The sequence below is a fragment of the Anolis carolinensis genome, unplaced genomic scaffold (assembly GCF_035594765.1).
Source record: "Anolis carolinensis isolate JA03-04 unplaced genomic scaffold, rAnoCar3.1.pri scaffold_87, whole genome shotgun sequence".
Taxonomy (NCBI): Eukaryota; Metazoa; Chordata; class Lepidosauria; order Squamata; family Dactyloidae; genus Anolis; species Anolis carolinensis.
The window spans coordinates 33,113-54,855 of NW_026943896.1; the positions used below are offsets into that span (position 1 = coordinate 33,113).

Below are 21,743 nucleotides of genomic sequence, written 5' to 3' on the forward strand. Positions count from 1 at the left end.
AGGAAACTTTTAGTAAACTGCTTTCTTTGGAAAAAACCTCCAGTTGTCTGTCTCCTACTTCCACTGCGTCCGCACAGACACACAAGCCGAGAAGAGGGGAAGTCTGGTTTCCGCTACAATATGTGTGTGTGTGTGTGTGTGTGTGTGTATAGACACAGACATTGCTTGTGACAGTAAAGTGGGCCCTTTTATCTCCTTTATTAAGGGTGGAGACGGAGAATTACAGGGGGCTTTCAGTATCCGCTGGGGTTTGGTTCGAGGGCCAGCCGTGGATACCAAAACCTGTAGGCGTTTGGGTCCCATGAAACATAATGACGTCACCAAATGCTTTCTATTATCCAGGCCTGTAACCAGAAAAATTTTTTTGGGAGGGGTTGAAACTTTTTTCCCTCCTGAGATGATTTTCAAGTCAGTGTCCTCTGATCTGTCACGAGATCTCAACTGAGAGAGACGTGGGTTTAAAAGGGGGAATTTTCAGAGATACATCCAGTGACTATGTCTCATATGTCCTGGTTTACTGCTATTTGACCTAATTTGCAAAAGGCCTATATGAGGCCTATGTTTGAGAGAAACCGCTGATGTTTGGAAAAAGTTGCTGCAGAAAGAGATTTACTTTTCAAGGATAACAGAACATCAGGACATAACTGGTTAGATACCCTGTTTCCCCTAAAATAAGACATGTCCAAAAAATAAGACCTAGTAGAGGTTTTACTGAATGGCTAAACATAAGGCCTCCCCTGAAAGTAAGACCTAGCAAAGTTTTTGTTTGGAAGCATGCCCGCCAAACAGAACACCAGATCAGTAAATGTATGTACCATAGATTGTAGTATATGGAAATATTAGTAGTACAAGAAATTCTTGATAGGATTCACAGTTTGTCTGGTTATGCTGGTTTATGATGACAACTACAGTACAGTATATAATAAATGTTGGGTTTTTTGTCCAACAATAAATGTGAATTTTTCTTCATGGAAAAATAAGACATCCCCTGAAAATAAGACCTAGAGCATCTTTGGGAGCAAAAATTAATATAAGACACTGTCTTATTTTCGGGGAAACACGGTAGTATTACCTAAGTTTCTCAGTCATTTTAAAGTTACAGGAGTAGATAAGCAGGTGCTGTATTCTGATGGTACTCTGTTTCTTGTGTCTTTTGAAGACTTCTATTGCATTTCCCCATCACACAAATGGTTTAGCAACCAATGTGCCAAGCTTCTGATGACCACCTTTACCCCAACGTCTCCTCCAAACACTACACAGTAGTACTACTTACAGAATGCACCTTGTACGTGAAAGGAGTAGGCTAACCAGGGAAATCTGCTGAACCATTTGGGTTGAAATCTTAGGTGTCTCTTCTTATCCACAGGAAATAAATATCTTGGCAAAAGAGTAAGGTAGGCAGGCCTGTAGCGAGGGGGCGGTTTTAGGGGTTCAAACCCCCCCCCCCCCCGAAATTTTTCAGGTTATAAAAAAACCTGGTTTACTCATGAATTTTAACTGGTTAACCAAATCCCCATGCTACGTCTATGAGACACAAAACATTAAGAGCCCCTCCAGGCACTATCTCAAGCAGATATTGACAGGTTTGTAGCGGAGAGGGGTGTGTGCTAGGGGTTAAACCCCCCCCCCCGAAATTTTCAACCCCCCCCCCCCCGAAATTTGTTTCTGGCCACGACCCTGAAGGTAGGTAATGATAATGATAAGGTAAAGGTAAAGGTTTCCCCTGACGTTAAGTCCAGTCATGTCTGACTCTGGGGTCATGATAGAATAATCAAAATTGGGTTGAGATAGTGCTTGTAGTTTTGGAGGGATTCTAATTGTTGCTTCTCATCTATTTGGCATGGAGATTGTTCAATATGTTAGTAATCAGTTTATATGTGTACGTCATCTGCAAAATAAGATGCATGAAGCTGATTGGTTGAGCCTTGTTAGGAGAGCTGTTAAGCCTGGGAGTTTTTGGTACAGTTGCAATTTTGTTCAGGCTTTTGCAAACCAGGTGCAGAGACAGTTGGAAGAAAAAAGCAGAGAGAGAGAGAGAGAGAGAGAGAGAGAAAGTTTGAAGCGTGTTCTTGCTTCATGAGCTGCTGGAAGGAATTTAGCCACATGGACAAAGAAAAGTAAAGGTAAAGGTTTTCCCCTGACATTAAGTCTAGTTGTGTCTGACTCTGAGGATTAGTGCTCATCTCTATTTCTAAGCCAAAGAGCCTGTGTTGTCCTTAGACACCTCCAAGGACATGTGGCCAGCATGACTGCATGCAGACAAAGGAAAGACTATTTTAAATCTCTCATAAAGGGACATTCTGTGAGTTGGTGCAACTGAGCACAATGATTGCAGGTTTTATGGAATGCCAGCATTTTGTTTTGAGGAAATGAATGGAACATCACATTTACATTGCTAACATTTTCAAAACCCTAATTAATCATGGACACAATCCACTTTAAAATTCTCCCCTTCTTTATTGTTCTGTACATAAAAATGCTGTCATGTTTTCTATAGATATGTATTTAAACTGCATTGTGTTCTATCTGTGTGTATTAGAGCTTTGAGGACAAGTTTTCTATAGGCTTGTTAAGCCGATATGGTTATATTTATAGAATAAATCAAATCAGCCAACATAAAGTATTTTTTTCTTTTTACTGAAGGAGCAAATCAATCACGCATCAGTGTTGTAAATTTCTGTGCAAAAGCATTGAAGTGCTTTACTAAAAATTACAACATAGAAACACATTAACAAATTCATACAATCAGATTTAGAAATATAACAACACAGAGGAAACAGAATTCCAGTACATTTACAACACAAGACAAAATACATGGAATTAATTAGAAAATATTGTAATAAATAATTCATGGATTATAGTGCAATTGATTTATGCATAAATAGAACTGATTACCTAGAAATCTGTTATTAACAAAATTTGTGAAAAATCAAGGCAGCCACAGAGTTTTACTAAATTACTGCAACAATGGAAATAATGCAATAAAAAAACACAAAATACAGTTATTTGTATTGTAACAAAACATCAGTCTCACTAAAGTTAATATACACTTTAATTTAATATAAAATAGTCATTAGCTACCAGAAATTGTTTAAACAACTTTACTGAGCAGTAGATCTAAAAACAGAAGCACTGTTTTTAACATAAAATAATTGAGAAACATTCAAATAAGTAGAAAGCATGTAGGGTTTGCTTTCTCCTTCATTTAAAAGTCTGCTGAAATATGAATTTTCAGAAACTTATCCATTTCTAAGTAGCAACTGGTAACTGAATTTTAAAAGAACTTCAAAATTATAATGTAAACAACTTTTAAAACAAATACATTAGGGTCAAATAAGGGGAGTCTATGTGTTTCTCTGCCTTTCCTCAGTTGTATAATCAAAGATTCCACCTATTTGTTAAAAATAATTACATTTTTTAAAAACGTATAGGTTGTGCATTATCTACAAACTATCAAAAAGTTTGATATACTTTTTCTGGCAAAAAATAAATACAAATACTAAAATGCTGAAAATTATAACATTACATACAAAACTGCCACTGCTAAAGTCAATAGCAAAATGATCCCTAATTTTATGAATTTGTTATTTTTTCATCTTTTCAATGATATCAAATGTGTCCTGTAACTTGTCTTTGAGATACATTTCTGGCTAAAATACAATGTTGTCTGACAAACATTTTAAAAGCTGGGATTCCAGCCTCCCGCCAGTGTGAGTGGCAAAGCCACACACTTCCATCCCTCGCTCAACGTAACTGAGGACACAAGGTAAGAAGAGGAAGGCAAAAGACGGTACGTTTGCACAATATCAGAAGCGTCCCTTTGGATCCCTGTCCATGCTTTTAAGCCATAAATTAAAAACAGGAGTAAAGTGTTACTGAAAAAGTCTTGAAATTTGTAATCGTCTTGGCTATTGGGGAAAGCTGCAACAAATTAATCTTTTGAATCCTGACAAAAATATGGCTTTGTGTTTTTTTTTAAAAAAATTAAAGATGATCTTGACATTGAATATTTGACAGTCTCAACTATCTAATGATAGTCTCAACTATCTAATGAAAATCTTGGTTTATAATGATTTGCTTCCCAATATGTGAATAAGCCAAAAAATTGAATCCATATGTAACAAGGCAAACAGTAGATATGTTGACCGCTGTTGTGTTAACCTTTATTTTGTAAGTGCCTTCTATTTGTAACAATCAGTAAGGACTGGGTGTTTATCGAGTTCATTATGAAATGCTAACAAATTAGTTAAACGTAGTACTTTAAAAACACTATATGCAAATTATACGTCACAGATACTAAATTATGCAATCCTTTAGCAAATGTATGCTAATTGGGTTGGGTAACAACCATATAGGGTAAAATAGATAAAGTTTTTAATAATGTAACTTTCCCATTTTTAAAAAAAGAAAAAGAAACTAGTTTTCAATAAAAAGGGCCACTGAAATATATTTTTTAAATTTTTATTATTTTTTTTAATTCTTTTAATTTTTATTTTTTATTAATTTTTATTTTTATTAATTTTTTTACTTTTTATTTTTTTACTTTTAAAATTCTTTTTTCTTATTTTAACTAAAACCTTAATAAAAATCTATTTAAAAAATAAAAAGGACCATTGATGTCTTAATTCCACTGTGTGTTTAATATGATTGTATACCCAAGTTCAGTATTAAACCAAATGTAATGGGTATGATCTTTCCCTTAGTGTCCACATACAAACGTATCCTCACTGGGGTTGAAAACTCCCTTGCATTTCTTCATCCCATGGCTGAAAAAGCATACAAATGAACTTATCGAATAAGCAATTTTTTGGGATCTAGGCCTGCTTCACTTCCAGAGGTATATGAACTATGGAGTTTGCACAACCTGGCTAAGCAGAGGATAGGATTTGGATTTCATACAGATTTCCTACGGCTCCAGATTGCCCAGGTGCACTGTCTGCATACCGATGATAGAATGGAATAGAGCAACATAACCCTTTGAGTATCTCTAGAAGATAAGATCATGTGAACATTAAAGTTATTTAAAGACTGTCATCTAAAGATAACTGGTCCTCTGAGATTCTTTGAAAAGTTATATATCTAAAATGAACTGTCCAGTTTCCAAATAGTAAATATACAAAAAAAACTTTCCATTTTTTTTAAAAAAAGAAACTAGTTTTCAATAAAAAGGGCCACTGAAATAAAATATTTTTATTTTTTTATTATTTTTTTATTTTTTATTTCATTATTTTTTAAACTTTTTGTTTTATTTTTTTAATTCTTTTTTCTTTTTCTCTATCTAGTACTGAAAATTCTAGTACTAAAAGTTCAAAACAGTTTCCCTGTTTGTATCTGTCAATCTATCAAGACACTGAACTGTCAAATTTGGTTATTAGCAAAGTGATGATGCTTTGGCCCACCAAAATGAAAACCTCATATTCATTTTGATAAATTGAAAGTTTTGAAATGTCACAGCAGCAATTACATTACTGTTATATTGAGGTTTTTCAACAGGAATGAAACACAATCCTTAAATAAATGTATTTAAATAAATAAATAAACTTTAAATAAACTAATCCGCACACTTAAACCAAAATAACCATTCTCAAGCTCATTCTGTGCACATTCTGAACATCCTCTAATCTGCATTCCAACCTTCATCTTAAACCCTTACAAGTTAGCATATTTTCCGCACTAAAGGAAAACGGTGACATTTTTATGCCTTTAGTATTCCATCTTATGTACTAATCATTCTATAGCTATACTAAATTTGTCAGTTTTCACAAGTACATATGTTGTAAACACCAACTTTCTTGCTAAACCAACAATAAAATGAAAAGACCTCAGTTGTGTATCTAGCACATGCTTTGAAAACTGAAATGTTTTCTCTATATCAGATGTTAAGCTGCCACATTTTTTCTTGGCTATTTATTATCCTTGCGATCCAAACCGCCTTCCGTGGATTCAGAGGTGCCATCTATAGTTCCGTTTTTAGTATTGAGACACAAAGGAGAGAGGTCCCCATGCAGAAAGTAGGAGTTGACACTTGACTGAGTTACAGATGCAGAACATTCAATTTTGTTCTGTTTCGGGAGTATACTTTTCAGTTTTTGAAGAGCTGATCCTTCTAAGACTGTTGAGGTTTTAGAAACATGGTACATAACATGGAAAATCTGCCACTATCAGGCTGTTGTTTGGGAAACAAACACTCATTCTCAGCTGAGGAATTTTTAGCTGTACAGTTAGACCTGTTCTTCCACATTGTACAGTTTCATTTTTTTCTTTAATCTGAGTGACCATTCTTTGTAGAGTTAACTGGTGGAGGTAACTGGAAGCTGTTGGGAATCTTAATTCTGAGGTTTCAAACAGAGTGAGTTTCCTTTTTTCTGTGCGCTCCACTCAAGCTTTTGCTCCCAAGTCTACTTTTTGCAGCACTGCACATGTTTCTTTACTGTCTTTGTAAGAATCACTTTCATCGAAATCCCGAGTTTTGTTTTTAAAGGATGCAGGCTTTGCTGCTGGTAAGGCTTCTAAGTTGAGAAGTAAAGTTTTTTGAGGTATGCCATAAAGTATGCCTTCTTCATTAACGTCCAGTGTTCCGGACTGAATGTCTTTCATTGCTGTTGAGAGCAAACCATCGGCAAACTCAGCACTTCTTTCCACATAGTCCTCTCTGTGTCTGTGGCGTCTCCTGGATGGAAGGAATAAAACGATGGTGAACTGATGCAAGAGAGACATGCTATGGAAGGGAAGGGTCCACTCCTTTATTATACTCCTTGCTTAGGTAACTTCTGATAGTTTTAAGTCTTTGAGATGCTGTAGCTATTGATTACCATAGCAAAAGTTACAGTTTGGTAGGACCACAATGATACCCCAGCTTCTATAGCATCCCTTCCAAGAACTTTATAACCCAGCTCAGTATCAGATAACTCTCTCAAATGCTTGCAATTCCCTTTTGACAAATGTTTGTAGGGTAACAGTTAAAACTTTCATTTTCACAGTCTCTTACCGCCTTTCTGGATGGCATCTGCTCCGCAGCCAGGCCGGGATGGGAGGAGGAAGGGCCTCATTCCAGATGGATCACTGGGCACCCTGACCAGGGAAGGAGGTGGACGCACGATGGAGACAGCAGTCCCAGGAAGAGGATGGATCTGAAAAGAGAAAGTTAAAGGTAAAGGCTTCCCCTGACATTAAGTCTAGTCATGTTCGAATCTGTGGGTTAGTGCTCATCTCTATTTCTAAGCCTCAGAGCCGGCATTGTCCGTAGATACCTGCTAGGCCATGTGGCCGGCATGACTCCATGGAGCGCTGTTACCTTCCTGCCAGACCAGTATATATTGATCTACTCACATTTGCATGTTTTTGAACTGATAGGTTGGCAGAATCTGGGGCTAACAGTGGGAGCTCACCCCACTGGCTGGATTCGAACCACTGACCTTCTGGTCAGTAGGTTCAGCAGCTCAGTGGTTTGATCCACTGCGCCACCGGGTGCATCCCTCCCTCTATTTTCCCAACTCACCTTAATCTTCTAGATCTTCAATAATTAGACTTGGTTCTTTTTCACTAAAAGAAACAAAAAAATTGTTAGTACATAACACCCAAAGACTCCCCCAGCCCAAAAAAAGGCCCAACCCACACCCAAAAAGTGAGAAGAAGTTACCTCGATTCCTGGGACTGCTGACTCCACCGTGCGTCCTCATCACTTCCACTGGCCAGGGTGCTCTGTCAAGGAAAGAGAAGAGCAAAGTGAAATCCCGTCCTCCCCTTCCCCTTTGCAGGAAGACAGGGCGCCTGCATTTCGCTCCTTACCCAGGACTCCTCGGATAGACTGGGGCCCTTCCTCCTCGCATCCTGGCCGGGCTGCGAAACAGATGCCATCCATTGGTGCTGTGGAAGGAAGAGAAGAGACTTAGTTGAAATTCTGGTCCCCTCCTCTTCGCAGAAGTACAATCCTCTTGCCTTCCCTTCTTACCCAGGTCTCCATTTCTGTGATCTCATCGGAGGAGGAGGCCTCCAGATCTTCCTTTGGAGGACTAGAGAAGAGGAAGAGAAAACAGCAAAACATTAGTCACAGAACCCTGTGAAGCAATTTAGAAGGGAAAAAAACAACCAGAAGAGAAGGGGGAAGGGCTTACCTTACAGGGTATATTTTAATACTCCTCCTCCCCCGACAGCATTTGCAACAATTTAAACATAATTTCTGGATGTTCTGCAAAAGAGAAAGGAGAACAAGGTTTGTAGGTTGTGTTTCTTCATCAGTTTGCCTATGCGGTCAAGGTTGGACTTCTGCAATGCTAACGAAGAAACACAACCTAGAAACTATCTACAGACCCACTAAGAAAATCCAACAAATGCTCCATTCAGCAAAGGAGAAGAGGGATCCTCTCACCTCTGCAGGAGTCTACCGTATACCATGCAGCTGTGGACAAGTCTACATAGGGACCACCAAACGCAGCATTGCCCAGAAACGAGTCAAAGAACATGAAAGGCACTGCAGACTAACTCAACCAGAGGAATCAGCCATAGCAGAGTACTTGATGAACCAACCTGGACACAGTATATTATTTGAGAACACAGAAATGCTTGACCACTCCAACAACTATCATGTCAGACTACACAGAGAAGCCATTGAAATCCATAAGCATGTGGACAACTTCAACACAAAGGAGGAAACCATGAAAATGAACAAAATCTGGCTACCATTGTTTAAAAAAACCCTCCAAAATCAGAACAGTAAATAAGAAGCAGCACTCTGAAAACAGAAGAATTCCAGACAGAAATCAATCAGGGACAGCTAATGACTCTGAACAAAGGATTCCCCCAGGCCAGGATGTGAGGCTGGGAGGGCCATTTAATGCTAACAAAGGTTATTAATTACAACATTCACACTGGCCTCCAACAGACAAGAGTTCTTCCCCCCACCTAGGAACTTCCACAGATATATAAACCTTCCTTGCTTAGTTTCTCCATACCTCACAACCTCTGAGGATGCCTGCCATAGATGTGGGCGCAATGTCAGGAGACAATACTTCTGGAACATGGCCATACAGCCCGGAAAACACACAACAACCCTTTAGAGAAGCTATTTTTTTGGTTTTTCTTATTTTGCAACCTAGTTTTGGTCCCTCTTTTTTGTAAAATTGTTCTAATAGTACTTGAAGAAATGAGAGGAGGAGGAAAAAGAGGAAGAAGTCTTTTGGGTAATTAACAGACCATGAGGCAACACATTAATATTTATTAGAACAAAATAAAGAAATCATCTTAAATACAAATATCATTAGAAAAAAATACAATAATATAAAACATATGTTATTTCCGATATCACAGTTTGTTGTGGAGTCACAGGCCAATGCGGGTATAATTCAAAAGTATTATTTAATATCCATAAAAATAGTATGAAAGATTGATTACATTTTAAACTGGAGAACAGATCCAAATGCTATTAATGTAACATAATCTTATGGGTTTTAACAGCAGAAAATAAGTTTGCAAATACTTCCGTTCTCAGAAGCCACCAATTTCTGTAAAAGGACAGAGGAATGGAGAGTTGGGATCCCTCTCTGCAAGAAGTCCAGATCCAACCCAAAGTGAACTGCTCAGGTATTCTCAAACTGGTTCGTAAACCTGTTTGGAGCACCGTTTCTTGCGATAAACCAAATGACTAATGAAATTGTAATTATCTTCTGATTCTCCTTGTGGAGATTCTTTTTGGTATGGGCCATCATTCCTTTCTATGAGCCCCAAATGCAATAAAATAGTCCAGATATATACCCCACAGGCTTACTGTGACAAATAGACTGTAGGGGACATTCCCCTTACAGATGGTCCTATTTTCCAACACAAATGCTGCTTCCCAGACATTAAACTGATTGGAATAATCTAAAATATGCCTCATTTTCCATGAGGAATCCCAACCTAGCAAATAAAACAATATGTTATCCATGTTTCCTGCAATGCTTCAAAGTGTAGATGACCAAACAACCAGGTATCGGCAGGCGGCCCCTTTAATTTCCATTCCACCTAAGTCACAGAGACTACAAAAACAACATTTTAATTTAAAATTCAATTTCTGACTCTGCATCTTTTCACTGGCACTGCCACAGAGCGGGTATTTCATTAAAGGGTTTAATAGATTTTGTGAGTTGTTAGATTCAAAAAGGTTATGCATTCTCTCTGCTTCCAGGATTCAGACAGCAGTCCAGTAAACAAATTTACCACGAAAATAGAGGCAGGATGCTGAAAAGGGGGAGGATGGACACCCCCATGGATATAGTTATGTATGGAGGGGGCAGACCCATTTGTTCCATTTACTGATCATGTTGACATCAGGGCTTTTGAAAAAAAGAGTCTGTGATGAAATTTATTTGAAAAGCATTCCCAATAATGACAGATTTAAAACAAGCTTCTCCAGGACTGATTGGTAAACTCTTAAAGAACTAGCCAATGACAAAAACATCATATGGAAACCTGCTGACAAGGGGGGTGCCATCGTTGCAATGAACACAACGAATTATATGCAGGAGGTATATAGACAACTGTCAGTCAAAGAGCATTATTCTCTTGTAGATAAAGTCCCGACCAAACATATTCAATTCATCATAAGAACCATAATTCTGGAAGGACTTAGTTTAGATTATATCACAGAAAAAGAAAAAAGATTTCCTTATGACCTCACATCCATGCATTCCGGTCTTATAGACACTACCTAAAATACACAAAGACATCAGGCCACCTTTGGGCCGGCCCATTGTATCTGGGTCTGGCTCAGTCCTCGAACCACTATCCAGATTGGTTGACTCTTTTTTACAGCCCTTTGTCAAACAAACTATGTCATATATCAAGGACACCAAACATTTCATTAACATCATAGAGAAACAGAGTAATATGGGACAGATGAGACAATAGGGGATATGCAACCCAAAATAGAGTTTGGCTACTCTCAACAAATTCAAGTCTCCAGAGCCAGATGAACGATGTCCATGAATATTGAGGGAACTGGCAGATGTCATTTCAGAACCACTGGAAATAATCTTTGAGAATTCTTAGAGAACAGGAGAAGTCCCAGCAGATTGGAGGAAGGCCAATGTTGTCCCTATCTTCAAGAAGAGAAAAAAGGACTCTAACTATTACTGTGCAGGCAGCCTGACATCAATACCAGGAAGGATTCTGGAGCAGATCATTGAGGAGGCAGTTTGCAACCACTTAGAAAAGAATGCTATGATCACTAAAATTCCCCAGTGATTCTCAAAACAGGTCACGCCAGACTAATCTTATCTGGGGAAGAGAAGGTTGAGAGGGGACACAATAGTCATGTATAAATATTTGAAAGGATAAGGTAGAGGGAGCAGGCTTGTTTTCTGCTGCCCTGGAGATTAGAACTCGGAGCAGTGGGTTAAAAATTACAGGAAAGGATATTCCACTTGATCATTAGGAAGAACTTTCTGACTATAAGAGCTGTTCAACATTGGAATTCACTGCCTCAGAGTGTGGTGGAAGCTCCTGCTTTGGAGGCTTTTAAACAAAGCCTGCATGGCTTTCTGTCAGGGGTACTTTGTGCTTCTCCTGCATGGCAGAGGGTTGGACTAGATGGCACATGTGGTCTCTTCCAACTGTTCTTACAGATAATCTAGGTCTCTGTAGCGGAGACCAGAAAGCGAGTGAGTTAGGGATTGGAGTGAGAAGAATCCGGGTTTGGAGTTTTGAAAAGGAAGGAAGGAAGGTTTTAGGAACTGTTAGTGAGAAAGCTCTTTGAGGGAAAAGTTAAACTAGGGCTATGAATTGTAGCGAGCCTCTACGGGTGAATAGTGCTTGTGTTAAGAGCCTCTGGAAGAGAGGACTCAAAGGTTCAAAAATCACACAGACAGACTACAAACAGAGGCACAACTATGTGGCCCAAATGATTCATTGGAACTTATGCCTCAAGTACCACCTGCCAGCCGCAAAGAACTGGTGGGGTCACAAACTTGCAAAAGTATTGGAGAATGAGCATGCAAAGATACTGTGGGACTTCCGAATCCAGACTGACAAAGTTCTGGAACACAACACTACAGACATCACAGTTGTGCAAAAGAAAAAGGTTTGGATCATTGATGTTGCCATCCCAGGTGACAGTTGCATTGACGAAAAACAACAGGAAAAACTAAGCCGCTATCAGGACCTCAAGATTGAACTTCAAAGACTCTGGCAGAAACCAGTGCAGGTGGTCCCGGTGGTGATGGGCACACTGGGTGCCATGCCAAAAGATCTCAGCAGGCATTTGGAAACAACAGACATTGACAAAATTACAATCTGCCAACTGCAAAAGGCCACCCTACTGGGATCTGTGCGCATCATCCGAAAATACATCACACAGTCCTAGACACTTGGGAAGTGTTCTACTTGTGATTTTGTGAAACAAAATCCAGCATATCTATCTTGTTTGCTATGTCATACAATAATAATAATAATAATAAAAACCAAGAACTTACTTTTAGCAGTCTCCGGGCAGACATGTTTGTCTCTGTACAAGACCAGAAGACAATAGAGATGGCAACGTTCCGTTTTGTCTTCCTGTCACAGACGGAACCGGTCTGCTTCGGAACTGCATTCTCATGACAATGGTGTAAACCAAGGGGCCCCAGACTCCAGGGAAGTGATGGCCCCTTTCTGAACCCATATACATTGGGTAGTTGCCCTACCAAATTAGAAAACAGTGTTAACAAATTAAAAAACAATTAGAAGAAAAAAGTGTCCAACGCATTATACATGGCCTCCAAAATCATGACCAGAAGACCTCTCGGAAATCCACTCATTTGTAAAAAAACATTCAAGGGTTGCCACATCCCCTGTCTGTCTGAGAACAGACGCTGGTCCCACCAGTTACAAACACATATTTAGTTATATCATGCAAAAGTGAATGAAACTACCCAATCTACAGTTGTCTCTGTTGTCCAAGGCCATCTTTCACCTATATATGTTTTCTCGTTTCTGGCCATTCCAGTTAGATAAGCGAGTGTTGGATAAGTGAGACTCTACTGTATCTTTAAGGTTAATAAATAGTACAAAGTATAGTCCCACATCATCAGGAGATTGAACTCCTTTCAATTTAAACAATATTACAATAACTGTGAATTGGTCCAAAAGATTTAATTCATAAAGCCAAAAAAGAGAGATGTTACTCAAACATGCTGCATCAAATATATGCTGAGCTCTGTGTTCACATGTCAGAAGGAAAACACAGTTGAACCATTGTCTTTTTTTTTTTTTTTTGCCTTTGACGACAATGTAACTTTTTCTGGGAGAACTACAATACTTATCTATATAGGCACGTGAGCTGAATGTTGCATTGTGGTACTCTGCACTTTTAAACCCCCCTTATAATAATAATATAATACATTTTATTTATACCCCACCCCCTCTCCCCAAAGTGACTTGGGGAGACTTCCTGATCTTCAATAAGCTGTTCCTTTCGTCTTTATCAAGAAGCTCACAAATTGCTTGTTCTTGAAGTGGGTGTCCTGGTCAAAGTTTAGTTATTTTTCAAAGTTGGTTTATAGCATCTACATTTACCGCTAGGAGAGATCATCTGGAGGCATGGGGCAGGGGGCTATCAGTATGCTGATGACACCCAAAGATGTTTCTCCATGCCATGAAAAACACTGTTATCTCAGGATAGCAGGTCTCCTTGGAATGAATGCCTGGAGGAAGTAATGGGCAGGATGAGGAGAAACAAATTGAAACTGAATCCAGACAAGACATCGAGAGCACTATGGGTGGATCAACCAGTTCTGGATAGGGTTACACTCCCCATTAAAGTCTTTGGTCTCAGCTTGTGGGGGGTGCGCCCCTCGATCCCTCTCTTGAAATGTAAGAACAGGAAGATGTGATGGTCAGGAGTGCTTAGTACCAGCTTCAGCTGATACGGCAGTTGTGCCCCTTCCAAGAATTGCAGGACCTTAAGAAGGCTGGATTCCTGCAATGCTCTTTACATTGGGCTGCCTCTGTACCAAGTTTGGAAATTCCGATTAGTTCAAAACAAGGCAGGGAAACTAGTTATAGGAACATCTAGGAGTGATTCCACTGGTTTTGGAAAGCCTACCCAGTCTGTTTTAACTATGGCTTTTACATCATATTCTGTGTTTTTGTATTTTAATATGTGCATGTTTTAAAATATGCACTTCTGGTTGCATTTGACTTAGCTTTCTTACATGATTTCATAGATGTATTTAATTAGGTTGTGTCTTCCCTCAGGCCACATAGAGAGGTAAGCAATAAATAAAAGATGATGATTATGGTTGTTGTTGTTGTTTGCAATCTGTTTGTCCACAGGATGATATGCAGCAGGTCTAATATATTCAGTTGGGCCCAACAGTTGGGTCTTGTCTGGGATACAACAAACATAAGCAGACGGATTAGCTCAAACCTTCTTCCCTTGAATGCTTATTGGTGCATACTGGGTATGCCATGATTGGGGTGAGTCTTCTGGCCATCTTCATGGAAGTGGTGTTTAGGGGAGGTTACTTAGCCTTACAGATTATGAAAAGTGGGAGAGTGCATAGGGAACACCGCCAGAACAGGTCCATGGGATGGAGGTACCAGTAGTGGGAGGGAGGTCAGCTGCTCTCCTAGACTGGCATGCAGTTGTGATGCTTTGTAGAAATATATGACAAGAAGTGGCCTAGTTACACAGCTGCTGGAAAAAGAATTAAAATCTGGCCCAACTGGAGCTTGTTTGACCTTGGAGACCATTGGAAGATTCAGAAAAAGTGTTCAAAACAATGGAATACTTGGATCTGTGGGAGGAACTGCCTGCCTGTGGGAGAACCGTTGGGCTTCTGTCCACCCTGAAGCAACATTTCCTGAAGTCTTGGAGTGCCTCCTCATTCCTATTTCTGTGATCCTAAGCCATTGATCATGGTATCCCCATCCTTGCCACCCTGACTGTGTGGGACCCTGCTCCTGTTTCTTCCATAGCTGTGCCTCATTTCCCTCAGCCTTTGCTGCCACTTGGCAAGCTTCACAGTGTCCAGCTTTCACCCTTTCCCCGAGTTATGCTTCTGCCTGCTGCAGCAGAGATTATGCAAACGTTGGGTGTTTCCACCCTTTTGACTCCGGGTTTGACTCTTGTGAGGGTCATGGATGATGGCAATCTTTTGGATATTGAGAGACATGCAAATTTATCACACTGATGTCGGGATTTGCCACGCATCATGGCATATTTGTGGGTCCCTGTGGAGGGCCTGGAGAACCAGTCACTCCATGGCCCACATTGCCTGACGTACCTCTGCCTCATCTCCCAGAGGGAAGCGTCACCACCTGACTTCCCCCCCATTACTCTAAACATAACACGGGAAACTTCCCGCCTTGCCTCGATGGCAGCGTATGCCCAGACCTTTCCCCCCACCTCCCTCACTGCACAGACTCTGTGCCCAGTTGGTTTCCTGTCTGGAATTACCATTTTCAGAGTGTTTTCTTTATGTAATGTCCTAATTTTAGAGATTATATTGTTGCTTCCTGCCTGGGGGAATCCTTTGTTGGGAGGTGTTAGCTGGCCCTGTTGGTTTCCTGTCTGAAATTCCCATTTTCAGAGTGTTTTCTTTATGTAATGTCCTGATTTTAGAGATTATATTGTTGCTTCCTGCCTGGGGGAATCCTTTGTCGGGAGGTGTTAGCTGGCCCTGTTGGTTTCCTTTCTGGAATTCCCATTTTCAGATTGTTTTCTTTATGTAATGTCCTGATTTTAGAGATTATAGATTATTAGGACCCTTTAAGACACGGCGGGGGCGGGGTCTGTTCCTGGCCTTGAGGCCACCCCTTCAGGCCTCTATCTCCAAAAGAAAATAAATGGTTAAAAGAAAATAAACCTTGGTCCTTGCGGCCTCCCTCCAGCCTGGCTCTTCGGCGGGGGGCGGGGGGGGGGGCGGGGGGAGGTTCCGGCTCCGGCTTTCTCCTAGCTGGAGCCGCCCTGAGGCCTGCGGGGCACGGAGGAGGCTGCGTTGCTCTTCGTGGGCGGGGGGGGGCCTTTATGGAAGCCCCCCCCGGCCTTCGCCTCTGCAGGCCTCAACATCCAAAAAAGAAAAGATAAAAGAAACCTTGGGGCCTCGCGGCCCTCCTCTTCGGCAGGCACTACTTAGAAGAATCCTCCCCCTTGTGCGACTACGGAGCAGAACAAACAACTCAGTATCTGTATGCTTGCCCAAAGTGCTCTGCCTCATGCACAGAGGAAGAACTGTTTAAAGCTAAAGACAATGCAGTCGCTGTTGCCTGCTTTGGGTCTAAAATTATTTAGCTGCTTGTGATATCTTTATTTTATCAGTTTTATACTTATTTATATATGCAATGCTTTTGACCCATTATATTAAGGCAGGAATGAAGGGGTAGGAGGAAATGGCCATATAAGGAGGTACGAGCAGGCCAGGAACACAGCCGATGGGTTATCACATGGTTTCCCTGAAATCATGTGTTTTGAGAGAAACGAAAGTAATGAAATGTAATACTGCACCACAAATATGCACCAATGGTTTGATATGTGGGCGGTCGTAAACTGAACCCACTGAATTGTATAAATAGACACTCGACCCTGTCTGCGGGGTTCTCCCTTTTCAGCATCTAGTTGTGCGTGGGATGAACCTCTGCAGCTGTAGGAAACTTTTAGTAAACTGCTTTCTTTGGAAAAAACCTCCAGTTGTCTGTCTCCTACTTCCACTGCGTCCGCACAGACACACAAGCCGAGAAGAGGGGAAGTCTGGTTTCCGCTACATTTTCTGGTGACCCCGACGTGATTCCACAATAAGACGGGCCAGGAGATCGGAGACGGATCCCGTTGGCGGGACGGTCCCAACTCGGCGGTGGGGGCCGGAGGCAACTACCGTGAGACGAGAAGGGGCCCCTGAATATTGTAAGACCGGCTGCGGTACTTGCCTCTGATGCCAACGCCGGCCGACGGTGGGAGCCGCAACGACAGCGAGGTTCCAAAGAAACCAGGCAGGGAAAAGGATCCAGGGAAAAGTCCAGGGGCGAAGGTTGGTCCGACGTCTACAGCAATCTGGCAAGTATAGTGGTTAAAATGAGACACTAAGGGAACAGCGCCGGGAGGGACACAAAGGTTCCCAGGGAGGTATAAAGGGGTTCTGTCTTGTTATTCCTGACACACACCATTGAGTGTCCAGGTGCCCAGTCCAAGGCAGTCCCCTCTATTAGGCAGGATGGGAGGCAGTGGGTTCAAATCCACCACCCCATTACAGTGTATGTTAGACAATTTCGGCTCAGTTGCAAGTAGAGCCGTAGAAGGAATTCCCCAGAGAACAAGACTTGTGAGGGTGCCCCAAGACCAAGTCGTGCAGGACTCATGAGGAGTCGCAACTCCCGGGGAAAGGAAAAAAAAAAAAAAACTGTTTGATTTCTTTGTTATGTGTGGGGAATAATGAGTTTCAAGTTCTGCATGTTTCGTGGTAATATTGAAGTGAAAATGAAAAATGAGTCTATAGATTTACACAAAAAATGTTGAGCACAAATATCTAGAAATGTTTTATTACGGTTGAAAAAATCTGATCCGAAGAGGGTCTGTCTGTGTTAGTTTGCTTTTGCTGACAAGCTGCAGAGAGGCGAGAAAAAGGGAGGGAGTTAAAGTGGTGTTGAGGCTCAGAAAGTTTTTTTTTTTCCTTGTTATTTCTGAGGAACAAAGGCTGTTTTCTTAAAAAGTTTTCCTTTGCACCTGGGCCTCATGCCAAAAAGATAGTGGGAAAATCTTGGCAACAGTTCAAGGTAAAAACTCCCTGTTATTCTTGTTAAAACTCAGGCGAAATGCCCAGAGAAAGATAATGGAATTCCAGTGGACAGCCAAGGTCAATGAAAGCCGCTGTAAAAATGTAATGTGAATTTAATATGAAAAAAAGAAAGAAAGAAAATGATGATGTAAATGTGTGTATATATATATATATATTGGGGTTCTGTCTTTCACCTGGATCTTAAATCCTTGCTTTTGGACTTATTTTGGGACAACTGGGTGAGAATGTTTCATGAGCTGAGATAGAGTGTGTGACTTTATCTAAACAACTAACCACTAATCAGAACTCCTGTGGACCTTGTGTGAATGAGATGTATGTGTTGAATTCAAAATGCATAAAGAGTTATAAACAATGTTAGTAGATTTGTTCAGAAGCAATTCGGAAGCTGTAGATATTTTTTTTGGAAAAAAAAAATGGTCTTAGGCTTGAAAAAAAAAAAAATCCTTGTTTTGAAAGAACAATGCTTCAGTGTTTTTAGAGAACATGGTGCTACAGACTTTAAACCCCTTACAGGTTATAGGGAAATGTTGGAGGTTCTTTTTTTTTTTGCAGCACTTTGGAATACAAGGAGAGGAGTTATTGGTTGTAGAGACTTTGTATGGAAAACTGTCACAAGTTGGCAGTGCAAGAAAAAAATATATATATATATTTGTTTTTGAAAAAAAAAATTGACCCCATATTCCTGACACAGAAGGATTAAGAACTGACATTGATTTTTAAATTTTTGATTGACATTTTATTCAAAAAGGGAGCTAGTGCCCAAGTGATAAAAAGTTATCCTTTTGAGAACCAAAGACATGATATAATTGGCTACGTCTCATGTTGCTTCATAATAATTTTGTGAGATTTGGATTCTGGACTTTGTGATTTTGGCCCAACTCTTTCTAAAGGTTACGGAAAGGAAGGACTAGGACTTTTGTAAACGGGACATTAGATCATGCAAATAGGGGCATTTTTTTCCATCGCCCCCAGCCTGGATTTTGCCAGATTTGAGAAGCGGCAGGAGGCTTTTCAACGTGTGTTACTAACAAATTTTGAGCTGTTCAACGAGTCGGTGTAAAAGGGGAATTGAGTAAGTTTAACACTGCAGCAGGACTGGAGTGGAAGATTGCATTGCAGCAAGTGGATACACGATTGTTAAATCGTTTGCGGAAAGGAAAAGAAAAAGATGTGGAGAAGAAAGATTTTGTTGGATTTCAAGACAGATGAGTGTGTTGTCAAAGGCACAACCTCTGAGGAGGCCTGCCTTGGATGTGAGCGAAACGACTAGAGAGAGTGCTTCAAGAGCCATACAGCCTGGAAGGATGAGTATTTCCCTCCCCTTCTTTTCCCTCTCATTGTTTTTTTGCTACAGGTCCTGAACTCCTGTATGGGATAAACCCAGAAGTCTATGAGACAAGTTTATTGAGAGGCCTGGGAGGGCCTATAGGTGTTGCTGAGTGCTAAGGCTGTGATGGAGTGTGGCATAAGGCTGGAGGCTGTAAGGGCTGACCAACTCAACAACATACAATTTTCTATTTTGACCCAACTCTCCTGGATAGGACCTTTTGTAATGGGACATTGCAAATAATTCGGATTTTTGACGGATTTGAGAGACAATGAGGGACTTTTTTCATATGCCATCTAACAACCTTGCTTTTTAAGCCAAAAGGAGGATATAGCACGGAGGCAATGTGACAAAGAATAAAATAAGTTAACCATTGCAGCAGGACCAGAGTAAAAAGGATTACTGCAGATCGCGAAAGAAGGCCCATGGAGGAATCATTTCTCAAGAGGCCATGGAGGGGTCGTTTGGGAGCTGAATAGTGGCCTACCTGCCTCACCCGTGGAGAGACAAGGGATTTCAACAAGATTGGCTGAGACAAAAGTGATGCCGAACAGGATGATCGACAGATGGGTAATCCGTTCCCCCTCCCCCATTCTCTCTCACTGTCTTCCTGCTTTCTTTTTCAGCTTTTTGGACTCCTGTTCCTAAATTGGAGATCCATAAGGCATTGTTACTGAGAGGCCTGTTTTCCAAAATGGAGATCCATAAGGCATTATTACTGGAAGGCCTGTTTTGGAATCAAAAACCCGTAGGAGTTTAAGTCTACCCCACGCCACACATACTGGGTATAACAGCTAAAGCCCTGTGAGAGATGGAGATTTTCTTTACAGACTTTTCTTTACACAGAGACAATTCTTAGAGACTAGAGACTTGATTGGACAAAGAGACTTTCTTCAAATTAACTGAACATTATTCCTTTGATCAAGGAAGAGGAAACACACCCCCAGTTTGACTTTATGCCAAAGACTGAAAAGACCTGAAAGTTGGACATGTATGTGAATGGCCACCTCTGGCCATAGCAACAAATCCATCATCGGAAGAAGCCAAATGACTGGGCTAGATCAGAATTCTACTGTGGACTATGTCCTTTCTAAAACCTGATTAATATTTTTAATCCTCATGTGTTGTTTACCTCTGGTGATGAAACTATGTACAAATGCTATTCTGCGCTCATTTTCCACTGAAAAGATAGCTTGGCTGCAAGCTAGAAGGGATTGGAGGGACCCATAAGTCTGCTCATTTAGTTTGCTTCAGCTTTTGTATACACGCTTCGCAAAAAAAAAATAAAAATGGGGGAATAAGGCAGGAATGAAGGGGTAGGAGGAAATGGCCATATAAGGAGGTACGAGCAGGCCAGGAACACAGCCGATGGGTTATCACATGGTTTCCCTGAAATCATGTGTTTTGAGAGAAACGAAAGTAATGAAATGTAATACTGCACCACAAATATGCACCAATGGTTTGATATGTGGGCGGTCGTAAACTGAACCCACTGAATTGTATAAATAGACACTCGACCCTGTCTGCGGGGTTCTCCCTTTTCAGCATCTAGTTGTGCGTGGGATGAACCTCTGCAGCTGCAGGAAACTTTTAGTAAACTGCTTTCTTTGGAAAAAACCTCCAGTTGTCTGTCTCCTACTTCCACTGCGTCCGCACAGACACACAAGCCGAGAAGAGGGGAAGTCTGGTTTCCGCTACAATATGTGTGTGTGTGTGTGTGTGTGTGTGTATAGACACAGACATTGCTTGTGACAGTAAAGTGGGCCCTTTTATCTCCTTTATTAAGGGTGGAGACGGAGAATTACAGGGGGCTTTCAGTATCCGCTGGGGTTTGGTTCGAGGGCCAGCCGTGGATACCAAAACCTGTAGGCGTTTGGGTCCCATGAAACATAATGACGTCACCAAATGCTTTCTATTATCCAGGCCTGTAACCAGAAAATTTTTTTTGGGAGGGGTTGAAACTTTTTTCCCTCCTGAGATGATTTTCAAGTCAGTGTCCTCTGATCTGTCACGAGATCTCAACTGAGAGAGACGTGGGTTTAAAAGGGGGAATTTTCAGAGATACATCCAGTGACTATGTCTCATATGTCCTGGTTTACTGCTATTTGACCTAATTTGCAAAAGGCCTATATGAGGCCTATGTTTGAGAGAAACCGCTGATGTTTGGAAAAAGTTGCTGCAGAAAGAGATTTACTTTTCAAGGATAACAGAACATCAGGACATAACTGGTTAGATACCCTGTTTCCCCTAAAATAAGACATGTCCAAAAAATAAGACCTAGTAGAGGTTTTACTGAATGGCTAAACATAAGGCCTCCCCTGAAAGTAAGACCTAGCAAAGTTTTTGTTTGGAAGCATGCCCGCCAAACAGAACACCAGATCAGTAAATGTATGTACCATAGATTGTAGTATATGGAAATATTAGTAGTACAAGAAATTCTTGATAGGATTCACAGTTTGTCTGGTTATGCTGGTTTATGATGACAACTACAGTACAGTATATAATAAATGTTGGGTTTTTTGTCCAACAATAAATGTGAATTTTTCTTCATGGAAAAATAAGACATCCCCTGAAAATAAGACCTAGAGCATCTTTGGGAGCAAAAATTAATATAAGACACTGTCTTATTTTCGGGGAAACACGGTAGTATTACCTAAGTTTCTCAGTCATTT

At 40.7% G+C, this 21,743-nt stretch overlaps 1 protein-coding gene and 1 long non-coding RNA gene across 5 annotated transcripts in view; one reads left to right on the forward strand and one right to left on the reverse strand.

The window, feature by feature from the left end:
• The window catches only part of LOC134295168 (uncharacterized), a 57,715-nt gene that overhangs the window by 22,581 nt on the left and 13,391 nt on the right, over positions 1 to 21,743 (forward strand). For 2 of the 3 annotated variants that reach the window (XR_010001718.1, XR_010001717.1), the window contains one exon: positions 6,981 to 7,150. This is a non-coding gene — a long non-coding RNA (uncharacterized LOC134295168). Of the gene's footprint in view, positions 1 to 6,980; positions 7,151 to 7,955; positions 14,255 to 21,743 lie in introns of those variants that run through there. The other variant, XR_010001719.1, reaches the window with a different exon arrangement.
• Positions 2,622 to 12,573, reverse strand: LOC134295167 (ligand-dependent nuclear receptor corepressor-like protein). Of its 2 annotated transcripts, XM_062967047.1 has the most exons (8): positions 12,447 to 12,573; positions 8,115 to 8,188; positions 7,952 to 8,012; positions 7,789 to 7,866; positions 7,640 to 7,701; positions 7,499 to 7,542; positions 6,989 to 7,130; positions 2,622 to 6,670 (listed from the first exon to the last, which is right to left on the reverse strand). In XM_062967047.1, the coding sequence occupies exons 1-6, from the start codon at positions 12,468 to 12,470 to the stop codon at positions 7,500 to 7,502; spliced, it is 342 nt and encodes a 113-aa protein (XP_062823117.1). In that variant the 5' UTR covers positions 12,471 to 12,573; the 3' UTR covers positions 2,622 to 6,670; positions 6,989 to 7,130; position 7,499. The 2 variants fall into 2 exon arrangements, with proteins under 2 accessions (XP_062823117.1, XP_062823116.1); XM_062967046.1 differs by lacking the exons at positions 7,499 to 7,542; positions 7,640 to 7,701; positions 7,789 to 7,866 and having other exon boundaries at positions 6,989 to 7,003; positions 7,953 to 8,012.